Source organism: Neolamprologus brichardi, chromosome 17 (assembly GCF_056152115.1).
Source record: "Neolamprologus brichardi isolate AB-2024 chromosome 17, ASM5615211v1, whole genome shotgun sequence".
Taxonomy (NCBI): domain Eukaryota; kingdom Metazoa; phylum Chordata; class Actinopteri; order Cichliformes; family Cichlidae; genus Neolamprologus; species Neolamprologus brichardi.
Window position 1 is genome coordinate 5,792,077 of NC_142120.1, and position 16,230 is coordinate 5,808,306.

Below are 16,230 nucleotides of genomic sequence, written 5' to 3' on the forward strand. Positions count from 1 at the left end.
ATCCCCACCAAAATACCAATTCCTCCTGCATGCTTTTGTCCCCTGAGTTTACTGTATATTTGCTATTCTAGCCACCAGAGATTGTTAGATATCACAGACACATATTCCATATCCTCGGATCTCTTTTGGGGTAATTTTATATTTAGCCTTCTAGTGGCTTGTCTCGCATGGCTGCATGAGCCTCTTGCTCAATGCTGTGCCGAGAATCCATAAAGCCGCCCTGAGGATTCCGGCCTGTCAATTTGTGTTTTCTTTTTTTTCCCTGAGTATACTGATTCCTGCCCTTCATGCTTCTCTCCTCTCAGTCACAAGGTTGAAGGAGGGGGGAAAAAAGATTCAAAGAAAGCAGAAGAATGTGCAGAAAGAACAGGCCAAGCTAAAAAAGACTGCAGCTGTAAAGAGGTCCGTAGTTTTGGAATGTCAGACATCAGAGTAGGATTTGACAGAAAATATGTAATGGAGTGTAGTGGACACTATGAGGCTGTGGGGAGAGAACCGACGTGAGACACGGAGACATAACAGTGCTGGAGGGCAACAAATGGAGGCAGTCCGAAGGGAGCGTTTGGTGCTGAGGAAAGAGTTGGAGGAAGAAGGAGGGCGCAAGGGTTGCAAAAACAGTATGGAGAGGGAGCAAAGGGTGGCCTGAGCGCAGTGCTAGAGCAGGTTAAAAAGTTAACTCAGATTGGAGATGAAAGCAGAGGCGAAGGAGAGGGAAGGAGCTGGCTAAAGCCAAATGGTAACTGGAGGAAAGGATTGGAGAAAGATTAGGCTGCTGCCTGCCTGTCTGGGGTGCTGATCTAATACACAACAAGGTGGCTGTTTCCTGATCGAATATGGATGATGAGCTCACAGATTGCCCAAAACAGCCCAAAGAGAGAGAATGGAACATGGAAAAGCACTTCCGCCACTCCACGCGTTAATCTTCAGCCTCGTTTGTGATCTAATTCGGAAAGTTCTCAACCCGTTTAGAAATCAATCACGTTCTCGACAAAAAGGGATTTGTTTGCAGTGAGACACAGCCTTATTATGGCGGAACAATGCCCATCATTTAGCTCTTCTGTAAAGAGACACAGCTCCCCTTTCTATAAATGGCTCTTTTACAGGCTTCATACTGAGCCTGGCAGATTTAAACCAACGGGAAATATGCGCACAATAGCTTTGATTAGAGCCTTGCTTCACGCTCACCTCTTATTCCCAGACTTCTGCTTCCAAGTATCTCATAGCACTGCTTCCAGAAAAACTCATGTGGGATCATTTCAGATTCCCAGTGAAATGTATTCATTACCATGCAAATTAGTCGGGAGTCGTTGACTTAAAGCATTCGCCATACTTCATTTCAGAGTCTGTAAATGCAATTAATGGGACCTCGTTCACAAGAAAGAGAACTGCCTGAAGATAATTGTCATTGTGGGGATCCTATTAAAAAGTTTTTTCCCTCCCCACCCCAGTTAAACATGGCATTGAGTGGAAGCGGTGGCCATTGCGTCACCGCGACATCGGCCCCTTAATGGGATAATAAAACCTCTTTCATCTGCCGTGAATAGAGCGATACTCACAACAAAGCAACACAAAAAAATGATTTCCGACATGATTTCTGAGAGCACACCATTCAATTACCATTCTTGAACAATCTATGCAAATCGGCTACCTGCAGCGCCCAGCTGCGACGGATGCCGTGTGAAATCCTACTTAGCAAGGATTGTGGGGATGGGGAGTCATAAAGAGATGTATGCAAGTGCAGAAGGAAGGCTATTAAAGAGATGCTGTTAGTTCTGTCTGCAGTTTGGTAAAAAAATAATCTAGCAATGTCGTATCTCAAGGGGGAACCAAGAGGAAATTGAAGAAGGCAACATTTTTTTTTAAAATCTAGGGCATCCAGTCTATCGCTGTTGTGATTATCTGTGATCCAGCATGATAGGGGTCAGAAGCAGGGGACAGACAAACAGCCCAGAGCGAACGGAGATGGAGTCGGCGGAAACTCCAGCTCTGCAAATCTCTGCCTCGGAGGGCAAAAACACATGGGCTGTGAGGTTTTGAAACTTAACTTGACTCTGCAGAATTAAATACTTATATTTAGGTCATAGCACAAAGCGCTTAAAGCATCATTTGACCAAAAATAATTTCTTTTAATATTGAATGTATTGTTACTGAAATGTTTTTAGCGGATCATATTGATTTTGCACTGCGTTTAGCTCAGTCCTTTTGCTGTCAGTAATTGTGCACCCTTTGCTCACTGTTTTTTCTCTTTCTGTCGTCTATTTTTTCTTTCTTTCTTATTTTTTTTTATACTGAAAATACGATCCTCAGCTTATAGTTTGAAAGGTTTGTGTATGTGTATTTATGTTAAGTTTGTGTTTCTATCTAATTACAGTAGCAAAGCTTATTAGCTTATTACCAAGCTAACACTCTGGTAGTAAACACTGTAAAACCAACCTGTGGAAAATATGTTCATGTTTATCCAGCAGGTAGATGCTAATAGCAGCATGCCAAAACCAACCAGTGGTCCAGCAACCCAGTTATTACCATTACATTACATTGTTAGCTTATGAAGTAACAAAAGTGCTAATTTAATCTACGCTACTTAGATAGCCTAGTATCTTGCTGATAAGCCTAGATGTTATTCAGTGGTTCGAGCTAACTGCTCGTTGTTGTTATTATTCTTAAACCTTTATTTAAACCTTTCATCACTGAGATTGCTTAAAATGCTGATATGAAAATATGACCTCTTAAAATGTTAGCTTAAAAATATTGTTAAGCCCCGCCCTGGAAAGGCTATATGAATAACATGCTAATTAAGCTTATGTTATGCATTAAGATACCAGCACTGACTATGAAAAACTTGATTGTAACCCAAACAATATGCTTTTCACTCTAAAAATACTTACAAATATGCATGACAAGCAAAATGTGTCTGAAGCGATGTGCTATAGATAAACAATTCAGTGATATCCCATAGGGGTAGCAACACGGCTAACCATCTTGTAATAATTCATAAGCACTTTAAAGCTGGAAAAATGTGAGATTATCCCAGTCTTCACACTCTGCCAGCACTACATAAATGCAGCATATTAGCATCGTCGCTTTGAGCACTGCTCTTAATATGTTGCTGTTAGCACCTATCTCAAGTAGCAACGTTTAAACCATTACAGAGCTCTTAGAAAGGTGTCAAACATAAGTTCTGGGTGCCAGAAATGGCCAAGCACAGACTCCAAAATGGCCGACTGGACAACTTTGAAAAAATTTGGGTCTGAATTTTGGACTTTTAACTGTATTTTCATCAGTTTTACGTGATTTCCTACTCATAAAAACCTCCCCCATGGCCATTTGGGATACATCAAAGTAATTAAATAATAGACAAGTCAATTAAAGGATGTTAATTGACAAAAAATATTTTTTTTATAATTATAGAACAGTAGTTTTAAACATTTATTTCTTACAATTCATGCCCAAAGAGTCGTGCTGACAGATGTATTTGATTTAACACAGCAGCAACTCTTTATCATGTTAGAAAAAGAGAGATGTAAGGTTGAAATTGCACTTCTTTTTCTCATATTAAGATATCTCTAATATGTATTAAACCTCTTTACATTGCCAAAAAGGCGATTTTCATTGGCCGACCCCATTTAAGTTTAAAAGCGGGTGGTATGCAGCCCACAATGTAAAATGAGTCTGGCATCCATGCTGTACACTATCACAGATCTAATCCTCAAATCTTAAATGGAAGCACTACATGATATCATCATGCCTTATTTATTTGTAACTCCAGCTTTTTATTAAAGCATACATATGAAATAAAAAGCCGGCCATATGTTCTTCATATCAATATTCCAAAGCATTTATGTCGCTCACTGATGTATTCACTGAAAGCAAAAGTGAGAGGATGCTGCTGTTGCTGAAAGCTAAAAACAAGAAATGTTACATTTATGCCAACTGAACAATTAACAAGCTGGCTCTATTAAGCCTCCAGTATTAAATCTGAGATCTCTTTCTTCCCTGCTCTCTGCGGTGAACCGCTGTCTTGCACACATTCGGGAAGCTGAAAAGTCTTCTTGGTTCCCTCTATTTCTCCTAATCCATGACAGTCAGAAAGAGCCTGCTGCGCTACCAATAAGAAGACTATGTTCGCTTAAATCACTGAGTGGCAAGCTAAGTTCAAAGCCCTCCTCGGTGGCCCAATAAGGAGGAAGTAGCTTGTGTCTGGACGGATCAAAGTGAGGAAGCATAGAGAAAGGTCAGGTCTCAGACGCTCCCACAGCGAGAAGCTCAGCACAACACTGAAAAAAGGGAGAAGCTCACCAGCAGGTTTTCTATTACTGACACAATGGCTGCTGCGCCGTTCGCGCTATAGCGCTATGTGACAAGCCAAGCCTAATGAAAGAAAATCCCGTATTCATCAACAGTCTTTTGATTATTAAATGCCATTACTTTCAAAATTTTGGTTATAATCATACACCTCCTTACAGCCTAAAATCTAATTAAGCCCTCACTGGTTCAATCTCCCACTCCCTGATTCCAAAACCAACCTGCTCCTAAACAGCCATTTCCCCTTTTTAATTCTGAGCTACAGAATACGAGTGAATGCTTTCTGAAGTAAGATCGAATAAATCTCGTTTTGGCAGGGTTTAAAGTGTATGCAACTAAAGGTTCAGTTCCTGGGACACAGCTTGTTATGCTTGCTGTAAACTCACTGACCACCACACATGCCGTGCACCTCTAATTAGACTCCCCGCTGTGGCACATCACAAAATCACATCATTTATAAGGAGAACGCTGTGTCTCGCCTCTGCTTGATTCTAGAAGTACTTTCAAGAAATTCGTCTTGCATTGTCCAGCTGAAGTTTGCCACCTGTAAAGCCTGAAAATCAGTCATTTGGTGACTTTGCTGCTTTAATACTTGAAAATATCACTAAACTACTGTGTATAGTTCCTCCTCTTCCTCCTCCTTGTCTTATTAAGGTTTCACTGGGTGGTAAAATCCTTGCAAAATCAATAAAACATGGTGTTGACAACTGCCAACAATCAATTACATAACAGAAGCAGGAGACTTATCAATAGAAGAGGCATGGAAACTGAGATTCAAAGACTAAAGTAGTGCATTAAGAAACAGAGTGTTTTGAGCTGAAGAAATGAAAAAGCCATTCATGAATTATTATGTGAGTAAATGGTTTGAAACATTCAGAAACATTCTCATAATTTATTGATTAATATATATACATTTTTGTCTAATTTCACTGTAGGACTTTTATTTTGAAGAAAATGTATTTTCTCTTTCTGTGCTTTTGCTGTACCACATCTGGCCCCATGACACCACACTGTACCGTATCCTTGGAGCTCCTTACCATCGATCCGGTGTTGTGTGGAAGCTAGTGCATCCTACGCACATCTGGTTCCTTGAGCCAAGAAAGCCCTTTGTCAGAACCCAGCGTTGTGTGAACGGCGAGCGTGTCATGCAGAATCACGGTGCCACATCTGGCCCCTTTTCTCTAAATAATCTTTCCTGAGTATATCCAGAGTGGCCTGCAGTGCGCTTTCAGCCAGGTCATCTGTGGTGTCACAGGTGCAGGCATCCCTGGTAAGATTTCACCTGTGCATTCGCTTTTACCGCAGCACAGGTCATCAATGAGCTCTCAAGGCTGTGGCGATCCGTAAATGGCAGAAGAGCCTCTATTATCAGCGCCGCTGCCAAAGGACTGAAAAGCAAACTCTGATGAGAGGTGTAGCTGCCATCAAATACAATTCATTAACGCTGCACTGCATTTGCCAGTACCCATGAGTGAGTTAAGGACCATTCATTATCTGTCTGTAATCATTTGATGTTTCTGAAACATCCAGGCTGCTTCAGTTTATTCTCCGACCCTGCTTTATGCAATGATAAAAATAAATTTTATGTGGCGTGATTGCTCATTTTAAAAAACTGGAGGTGATACTTAATTCACGACTGGATATTGCCTTTGGATACCATATCTCTTTAAAAGCATCATTAAGCATTATGTAAGCATAGAAGAGAGCTCTTTTTAGACTGCTTATATGTAGTGCTTTGGCTACAGGTATCATTTATTGCTCCTTCTGTGGTTCATCCTTTTTCTCATCTCAGCTGCGGAAGTCCTTAGCTTTCTGTTAAGATGGGAATCATCCTTTTACCAAAGGAGTGTGTTTATCTGATTTTTTTCAAAGCTGCTGCACTTGGCAACGAGCTCACTGCCAAGTGCGGATGTTTCTCTTAGAATCCCCATCTGCATTTTGAAGCACCATTCAAACTCTACACATATTTCTGGAATCCATTTGAACTCCAACATAGGCCAGATCCCAGCGCTTAGCACACAACAGAACCAGTGTCACAATGCTGACTGGTGTCAAGAGCAAATAAGATAATGTTTTATTATGGTTCCCAGCCAAAAAGTTAAAAAAGGAGCCTGTAAGCCTTTGTGTACAACTTTGAAGCCTTTGTGGGGAGTGAAGGGGTAACAAGAAATAGCAAGAACTCACTCAGTGTTTTTATGCTTTGTGCACTTCCTTCTGTTTGGAGTTGCAGAAATGTTACATAAAAGTGAAGGAGAGGATAACATATGTAGGCCACAGCTTATACATTATATTCAAGCTGAAGCAAATGGCTGTGAGAATGTGTGAGAGAGCAGCAGAGAATTATGTATATATGCTCACTTCCATGATTTGCTGCAAGAAACGTGTGAGTTTGAGTTAATGCGTGTGTGTGTGCACAGCAGGCTTTGGCATTTGTGTAGGAGGTAACGTTCCTGTTCTTGTGTGCTCTTGCATTCAACAGTAGCACAGCTAAGGAAAGCCATAGACTGTATGTAAAAGATGGGGGTAGTCACTGTGACATTATGGTAAAATGGTTAACTCTACATTGTGAAACTACCATCAGGGTGTTTTTAAGACAAAAGTTGTTAATGTTGGATTAGAATGGAGATTGCTAAATGGAAGTAAATTCTAACTGCAACTGTCCACACAGATGTGCTATCTGCCGGTCAGTAACAGATATAAAATACGATTTCAGTCACCAAAAATGAAGCATAAACTTTCCCTACAGCCTGAAGAAGGTGCAAAGCCGCATGTGTTGATGTATTTTTAATGCGACCAGCCCCCTGAAATAAAGCCTCTTTATTACTTTAGCTTAAAGACCTCATAGAACCTTATTAGCACTTAGCACACTCAGACTCCAGGCTCACCTGTGGTTCCTGGATTCAGCAGATGCAAGACTAGATGTAAAACTTTGCTTTTTGATAAAGCATTCGGGCTGGGAGTCACGCTGCAGTAGGGCTAGGCTGCTGGAGGCTTCCCATGATGCACTAAGCCCTTCTTCACTTCAAATATTTTCACTTCCTCTGTGTTTACACACCACTACTGTATTTAATCATTAGCCATATTAAATGCTGGCTCTCTATCAATAGTTTGCCTTCCATCCTGCCTCTCTCTCGCTGCCTGACTCTGGTTCTGCTGAAGGTTTCTTTCTGTTAAAAACTGTGGGTTTGGGGGGTTTATTTGAACAATGCAGGGTCTTTACCTTACAATATAAAAGATCTCGAGGCAACTGGGGCTATATAAATAACATTTAATTTAATTGTACTGAAAATTGATTTAAATTGAATTGAATTACTTGTTCAAACCATGGACCTTGGTTTATGTCACTTTTAGGTGTGAATCTTTCCATTTTCACTTTTCTTATTATACACTCTTACGGACTCTGGTGGCACTTTTTCATGGCACAGACCTCTTTGATAGGTTGCATCTCACAGCAGCTCATATTATTTTTTAAGATTTCCATTTAAATGCTCCAAAAAGCCAACAACTACCACAAATATGGTGAAAAGGTGGAAGGTGACCCTGGGTAGGTAGCTAGCATCTGCCAATAAATACCAACTTTTTAAGCTTTTTAAACTCCAGAAAGTTCAATTATAAATTAATAACAAATTTAAAACAGTCGCTTTGGTACAAATGATGTTATTAAGGGGACGCTGTAAAGACCAAAGTTGTTTCTGTACCTGTGGTAAACTTCGTGTTTTCATGGCTGAGTCTATGAGGGCTAAAACCAGCCTTAAGTGTTAAGTGAGGCATGTCTGTTATTTCAGATTAATAACATTATAACCTCTAGAATATGGGTTTATAAGAACTGTTAAGGGCACATACTGAACTTTACTGTTCAATTACAACCTGTTTTATTACACTTTGGTGCACTGCTACAACAGAAATGTATAGCGGACAAAGCTCGGAATCTTTATAAATGATATTTTTGGAAATGAGAGCTGCTCTTTTTGGCTTCATGGGAGCGTAATTCACAGTGATGAATATTTTCACCATGAAGACAGTGAGATACAGTGGCCACAGACGTCAGGATTAGCATGCATGGCAGGTGAATACGTACTGTAGAGGCCTCCACGTTCAGGCTGCCAGCAGCCAGAACAGTTTCAGGCTCTGGCGCTGTCCGTGGTACCAGCGTGGCTGTGGGCTTAGCATTTGGCGCTGTCCATGGTACCAACGTGCCACTGTGGTGTCCGGCGGGCTGGCGGTATTTGTGGTGCTGAGGCTCCATTGCCTCGCTGTCCAAGGAGCTGTTCCAAACATGGTGGAGCTGTCCGTGGTGCTGAAAACTGAAAAGTCCTTCCAGAGAGATTGCAAGAATATTTAGCCATGTAATGACTAAACAATGACACCTAAGTTTAAGTTAAACACATCCCGATCAATGTTCTGAATGATGGTTAAAAGCTATCTTTATGAAAAGATAAAAACCAGTGTTGTATTATAGCATGCAACACTAAAAAGCTGCAGGTCGTAGTGTGCTTTATAGGCTGTCCCTCGGTCAATGTAAGGACACTGGGTTCATTTATATCCAGTATTACACAACATCGCCCCACTTTTAAAAATAATTGTATTAATGGGAGTACACCAGTGTGGCAAGGAAAAAAACTGCAGAACCTTAACACAGCATTTCAGTAAATGTTCTCCCAGTGTGTGAGCCTCGGGTCAGTCTGAGATGCCCCAACAGAGTACTGACGATTTTGGGAGGAGGCGCTGTTACTGTGGTTAAGATGGTTCGATGAGCTGATAACGCCACCATGCTCAATAAAATCCATTTACTTCAAACTGAAGCTTGTGCTCTTCCAGAGACGCTCAGTGACGTTTTGAGAAGATAAAAAAAAGGCTGTGCATGCACTGAGACCTCTAACTAATAATGACTGTATGATGTGTATGGAAAATCCGCACCACAGAGAAGCACATAAACAGCAGCACAAGCAGAAAAATATCGGACCCCCCCCCCCCCCCCCCCCAACCTCCTCCTCACACCCCCACATCATCACTTTGTTAGTATCGCCCCTGTGTGTCGACGTATTGCTGAAATGGGACAAACTCATCTTGATGCCACTGCAAAATAGTTCAAATCCCACATTCGCTCCAGAACAAATATTGACCGTTCGCGGGACGATCTCACGTTTTCACACGTGATTGATTGGTAAAAATCAAAGCGGGGTATGTGAAATCGATACACTGTAAGCTGTAACTCACGCCGATTTAACGACGCAAAGCGATTGCTTTGGCGAAACAGCAAAAGACGAGACCTCAAGTGGCTTATTGCTGACGTAATATCGATTATGTGGATGTTTCACTTTAGACAAAAACACTTGGAGTCGCACAGTGCGCACTTTTTTCCCTCTCCGTCTGCCTCTACCCCCTCCACTCTCCATCCTTCGGTTCCTTCTGTAAGCATGCTGTGATCTTCATCCACTCTGTGCCCAAACCGAGAGCTTGAAGGACCCCCCCCCCCCCAAATCTCTCTTTCTCTTTTATGACCAACCCTCTTTCATCCAGGCAGGCGTTTGTTCGCTGGATTTTATAAGAGCCTGTTTAATTACATATATATATATTTTAAACACAGTCTATGAGCTACAGTGTCGGGGCTGCTGAGACTGAAGAGAATCGAGGAAACCTACCACAGGTGAAAGGAGCTTTTACGACGCTGCGGTACAGATGATTGAACACTTTAGCAGTAACTCAGCGCAATCTCCCCGCTTACTCTGACTGAAACGGGGCGGAAATTGAGGCTAAAACACTTTGGAACAACTAAAAAGGGACCAAGTTCTGTTTCCGAGCGAATCTAAAACCCGCTGCGTTGTTTCCCCAACTGGGCTTTCAGTGGAAGATGTGACCTTTTCTGTTGCGCCCCGTGGAGCAAATCACTGCTTTTTTTCCTTTTGTTATTGGTTCTTTTTTGTTTTGTTTTTTTGTTTTGTTTTTTCCACCCCCTAATCAGTTACTCGAGCTTGACATGTCTTTTTGTGGGATTACACGCGGAGATATGATCACTGTGAGAGACCGAGCTGGATTGTGAATTTACTGTCAGCGCTTTTTTTTTTCCTTCTTTATTTTTTCTTTATTTCTTCTTCCTTTTTTAAAACTTGTCTCCATAACGAAGGAAGTGCTCTAGCTGTTTTCTTCAATGGCTTCAGTGTCAAGGTTGGCAAGACGCAAAGATGCCAGTCGCTGGCCGAGAATGTCGTCAAGTTTCTGGGCTGTGCTGCTCCTGACAGCGCTGCTGCTTCTCTATTGCGGTAAGTCCCGCCGCTTTCCTCCCCTCTCTCTGTCTGTCACACGCTCTCTATTTTGACCACACACACACCCACAGTGGGTGACCGTGTCATGTGGGAAGGCTTTGACAACAAAATTATGTGAATGGTATTGGCAATCGCTCTTAGCGTATTGATCTCAGTAGTTGTCGACGTGTCATATTCTTCTTCTTTTTCCCCCCTATTGAAAAACACGCACGGGGATCACAGTTGCGCGTGCACACGCTCACTTTAAAGCCCCTTCCTGCTCCTCTGTATGCAGACAGGCACAATCAAGAGAAGCCCCTCACCACCACACACACAGATCCTCTCTTATAAAAAAAACAGGGGAATGTGTCTCATTGTCTTGTGAAACTACTTTCTTTGGCTTGGAATAGGAGTGCGCCACAGGCCTAATTAAGTCTCATGTGACTCCCGTTAATTCTTATTCTATCTGTCTCTCCAACACACACACGCACCCATCTATTTCTTAAAGCTTCTCAGACTGACTGAGTGAGGTCAGGCTGTCATGCATTTGTCATCTCTGAAACACAGAATCCAGAATACATAACAAATCCACATAATGTTAAAAGGTACAAATCTGCCTTTTTATTATTATTATTATTATTTAAAATTTATGAATAAACCCTTTTTAGTTGGACAAATAATACTCCAGGCAGTAATTCAAGAGTGCCCGAGGATAACCTTATTAGGCAAATGTATGCAAGTACAAGCACACACACACACACACACACACACACACGCAATTTGCTCCTCTCTCTCTCTCTCTTTTGGGCTACTTCTCTGGCCACGGGTGTCTTTTCATTTCTTGTTCCCTGGCACCCTCACACCTTCTCTCCGTCTTGCTTTCCTTCTCTCGCTCAAACCGCCTCTGACTCACTTATGAGGAGAAATCCAGCTGGCACACAGAGCTTCAGTCTGCTATGTGTGAAAAAAAGGAGGCTATGTGCAATAGCCATGATAAGCTCGTGGAAAAAAAGAGGAAAGGGAAAAGTTATTTCATTAGCAGCTGAGCTAATGGTTAATATAATCACCCTGTCCTCCAGTGCATTAGCTATGCTGGTGCTGTAACAGATTCGTACTGTGATGCTGAGTTTTCCTTACAGCGATGTGAACCGACCTCAGCTCGTTCATTTCCTTTCTACCTTTTTTTCCTTCTCTACAAAGGACACAAGATTGAGTTTGCTTTGTAATCACACAGACCTCGGGTTAATCAATGACAGGCTTAATTTATAAGAGCCAAAGCTTCTGGAGTTGGGGGCTTTTTATTCTTTTATGGTGCCTTCAGCCATGTGCCATTGATCTTCCGCTTGTGTCCAATCACGATGCTTGGATGTTTGTTTCAGTCAGCAGTCTTGCTTTTTCCTTTTGCAAGGACCTCGATCTTTTTACCCAGTAACACCTCGAGCCTTCAGAGACTTAATAATCTGAGTGATAATCATTCCTGGATTTCCTCTTTTATGACCTCCTACTCCAAGCTGCTCAAACTGTGTTATTTGGTACCTTTTGTCCAACAGTCCGCCTTATGGGTATATTTCATTTTTGTTACCACCATTATTGGTCTATTAAACTCTAGTGCCGGGGCCGACTTTGTGTAATTTCCTCCCTTCTCGCTCCTCATTTAATTTTTTTTGGTTGTTAATTTCCAAACATTTGAACTTGCAGCTCTGTAGATCGCACAACTCCCTTTCGCTGTTAGCTTTGCCTTTCTTCTTGTGGGTTTCCTTTTACTCTGACCTTCCTCGACAGTGCAGTATTTCTGTCTTATACTTTTTGTATTTTTTCTTACTTTGTTCATGTGTCCTCCGATGTCCCGGTCACACTGGGTTTGTTTGAGTTTTTTTTGGCCATCTTTGTCGCTGTTTTGTGCTTAACTTTCTTCTGCTTGAAATTTTTTATGTTGTTTTCCCCCCACTCTTTGTAGCACTTGTTCTTTTATTCATTTCCTCTTTTTAACCAGATCTTTCAAACCATATCATGGTTTGGATCTCTGAGCTGAGCTGACCAATGCATGTCCTCTATGCTATTCTGTCTGAAGTCTCTGCTTTCTCAGCAGACTCTTCTCTTCTCTTCTCTTCTCTTCTCTTCTCTTCTCTTCTCTTCTCTTCTCTTCTCTTCTGATTGTTGTTTATTTTACAACCCAAGCATTCATTATCATATTGACTGCATCTCAAGACAATAATGATATTTGTGAGAGTGATCAATTCATTCTCACTATAAGATCAATATACATTAATGTAAATTAACGTATATTGACATGGTGACATGTTTTTAGAAGCTGGAGCCCGTAAACCTTTGACAATTTTGCGTGAAAAATGACCGTTTTCAAGCAATTTGCTGATTAATATTCTACTATTGATTGATTGTCTAATTATTTTTTTAAAAAATGGCAACTTTACTACAGCCTTCTACTCAAAATTAAGAAAGAAACCAATAAAACACGATTAACCATTGGTTTGTGTATATAAATGGCAATAATCATATACACACATGGTAGTTATTCATATATATTCTTACAAAAAATGTCCACAGTTTGTAAAGGATTTCAAGTTTTACTAGAAATTGATGTCCATGTTACTCACATGCATACAGAATCAGCATAACTGAAAAATTAAGCCAATGCTAAAGTTTCTAGAGTCTGCAGTTTTTCTAATGACCTGCAGGGGGCATCTCCTCTGGTTGCAAAAGATGCCAAGTTGTATAGAAGTCTATCAGGAAATGTCACTTTGGCTTTCTTCATTTATGACCTCAGTGAATTCTTTCCAGATGAGATTATGGGCTCATAATCTGAGCCCATAAATTGGTAGGCGGACCTACCGATTTCTAAAGTCTGATTATTTAATGCCTTGAGAGGAGCGTTTCCACCCTCACCATCTTTGTTGCAGAAAAATCAACCAACTCTCATCTTTCAGATGTAACGAGTAAGGGCAGGTCTGACTGTGAAACAGCTCACTGGCTATCGACCAAAGAGTGTGCAGTTTCATACTGCAGATAATACTTCATTTTGAAACACAGCATGACCAAGATTTACAGAACAGATCTAACTTTTCATTCAGTATAATTCAAAATGAGTGACTGAACCAAAAACTCATCAGGAAAGTGTTTACAGAGATCAAGTTTAAAGGATGTTTTCCATGGACTTGTATAGAACTGGAAGTGTTTTTGCTATCAAAGACTAAAATCTATCTATCTATCTATCTATCTATCTATCTATCTATCTATCTATCTATCTATCTATCTATCTATCTATCTATCTATCCATCTATCGAGATAGATAGAAAATTCCCAAGTGTTTACAAAATGTGTTACATCTTAGAAATTGCATTTGTGTGATGGTTAGTAATGTATGTCTAATATCTGTGCCAAGGGCACTTTTGCTTTGCATTGTTGCTGTGTTTTACAGCCAAAAGGGTGGTGGTGGTGGAGCTCTGTGATTATGGCTATGACTCATATGGTGCCTGTCACCTAGAATCAACATCCAACTTCACACGATACGCTGTCCTCTCCCAGGCCCTCGTGAGAGGGAGAGATTGAAGAGAGAACAGAGAGAGGCATGGGGTGGAGGGAAGAAAGGGAGAGAGAGAGAGAGAGAGAGAGAGAGAGAGAGAGAAGCAGAGGCACTGAATAAGGTGAGAGCAGCAGGTGACTTGATATCCCCTCTAATACCTTGATAAGGAAAGCAAGTGAGGCAAGAAGAGAGAGATGGAAAAAAAGGGGGTATAAGGGGAAGGATGAAGGCAAAAGAAATAAAGCAGTAAAGGAAAGACAAGCCCTGCTGAGGGTGAAATAGAAGCCACGGTCAAGAGGGTGAAAGTGGCAAAAAAACAAACAAAGCTGAAAGGAGTAGACAAACATGAGGAGAGGAGAAAAAAGTAAAAGAGGGAGAGATAAATAAAAACAAGTCAACAACCGAAGTATTTGGAATGTACGTGTCGGTGCTGGAAACATTAATCACACCAGAATGCTCCAGTACCTTTTGATTACATTACAAAGAAGCCAACAACAACGACAACAGCAACAAACAATATTGTATTCTGTGCACTAGCTCCCTCATCTGGAAGCTCTCAGCCGTGCATTTGTTTGCCAACGGTGCGATTATGTATTCATGAGACTGTAGCCCTGCATGTGAGCTCGGAGGAAGGCGGATGAGAGAGCCCACAAGGGTAGCTAATCAGTATGCTAATCTTAGCTTGGGATGGCTAAGGAATGTAACACGGCTGTGGTCCGGGTCTGAACTGCAAACACACTGAGAGAGGCAGAGACAGCAGAGAGCGAGGTAAGACAGAGTAACAAGTAGAGAAACTGGAAGCGAGAGAACGAGGAGGAGGAAGTGATAGAGAGGAAGAAAGGAAGAGAGGTCACGCACAACTCTTTTCTTATAGCAGCCTTCATTTTTAGGCATGTAGCAACTGCTGATTCATTCCACCCTTGGATACAATGTTGCGTGCAGGTACATACACCTCTGGCACAGGCATATGCACACTCAGATCTGAGCCCTGAAAAGCAGAGACGGTAATGAACGTAACATCAAAGCAGGCACGCAGGTTACACCGGGGCACGCAAACGAGCGCAACATCATCAAGGTTGTTCAGGAGCATCAATCATCTATTTGCACATACATGACCAACCTGTAAAGATACAGACTTTAGAAAATGCTGAAAGGTCAGACACACACACACAGAAACAAAAACAAACAAACACACACACACGTGCATGCATTCCCCTGCTGTCAGGCACAAAAGCTTAAAGCCATTCTCATCACATCACTCTGTCGCTCAGCGTGGTATCCTGTGTTTCCTGCCTGTTTGTTTATGGGTTGCTGTACTTCTGCAGCTGTATCAATAGATTGTTAACTGTTACTGAGAATTGCAGGCCTGGGGGCATTTCAACCCATCGCCCAAAGAGCTCAAAACACACAGTCATGCATCTATGGTGATTCGCCAAGGCTTACATGTGCTCAAGTGCACACACACACACACACGCACAATCTGTTGCTGTTGCGAGGCTGGTTTGCCAGTGGAGAAGACAAGACTTGACTGACCTGAAAAAAAAAAAAAAAGACGCAAGAACTTGTAGGTGAACGCGCGCACTTATTTGAATATCTTATCCTATTTTCAGCATAGCCTGGAGCTTCTTCCTCTGCAGGGAGGGAGGCAGAGAGAGCAGCCACTGTCAGGGAACGGCAGAAAGGCTTGCAGATGGCCTGGGGACGCAAATTCATAAAGAGTCAACTTGTTGAGTTTTTCCACAGAGAAACCAAAGAGCCACATTACGGACCGCCGGAAATGGGGCCAGGGATTGCATGCATATTTGAGCAACTTTTTAAAAGGTAGCTTTGCAAAATTTAAAGACCATGATGAGTGTCATTTGAAGGGGAGGAGGAGCGTTTGCTGTTATCACGTAATGACCATGCTACTTATCGGCAGTGTCGAGCTTAGTCAGGCGAAGAACTAATATCAAGGCTTTGGCAACTTAGAGTATAAAATTTTAAGTGGATATGGAAACTTTTTTAGTGTGTGGAAGGATATGGCAGCATGGCCACAGGCAGTATTTTCTGTTTTTCCTTGTTCTGTTTCACGTGTAGCGCTTGTGTCAATTCATTGACGGTATCTGCTGTGTGGAAATGATCAGTACGTTTTTGTTTGGTGTGCTG

At 41.6% G+C, this 16,230-nt stretch overlaps 1 protein-coding gene across 2 annotated transcripts in view; it reads left to right on the forward strand.

The window, feature by feature from the left end:
- Positions 1 to 9,742: 9,742 nt before the first annotated feature.
- tafa5a (TAFA chemokine like family member 5a) overlaps positions 9,743 to 16,230 on the forward strand; it is a 171,594-nt gene continuing 165,106 nt past the window's right edge. The window contains exon 1 of one of the 2 annotated variants that reach the window (XM_006780561.3): positions 9,743 to 10,562. In XM_006780561.3, coding sequence (XP_006780624.1) covers positions 10,451 to 10,562 — 112 coding nt within the window. In that variant the 5' untranslated portion in view covers positions 9,743 to 10,450. The remainder of the gene's footprint in view (positions 10,563 to 16,230) is intronic. The other variant, XR_004843533.2, reaches the window with a different exon arrangement.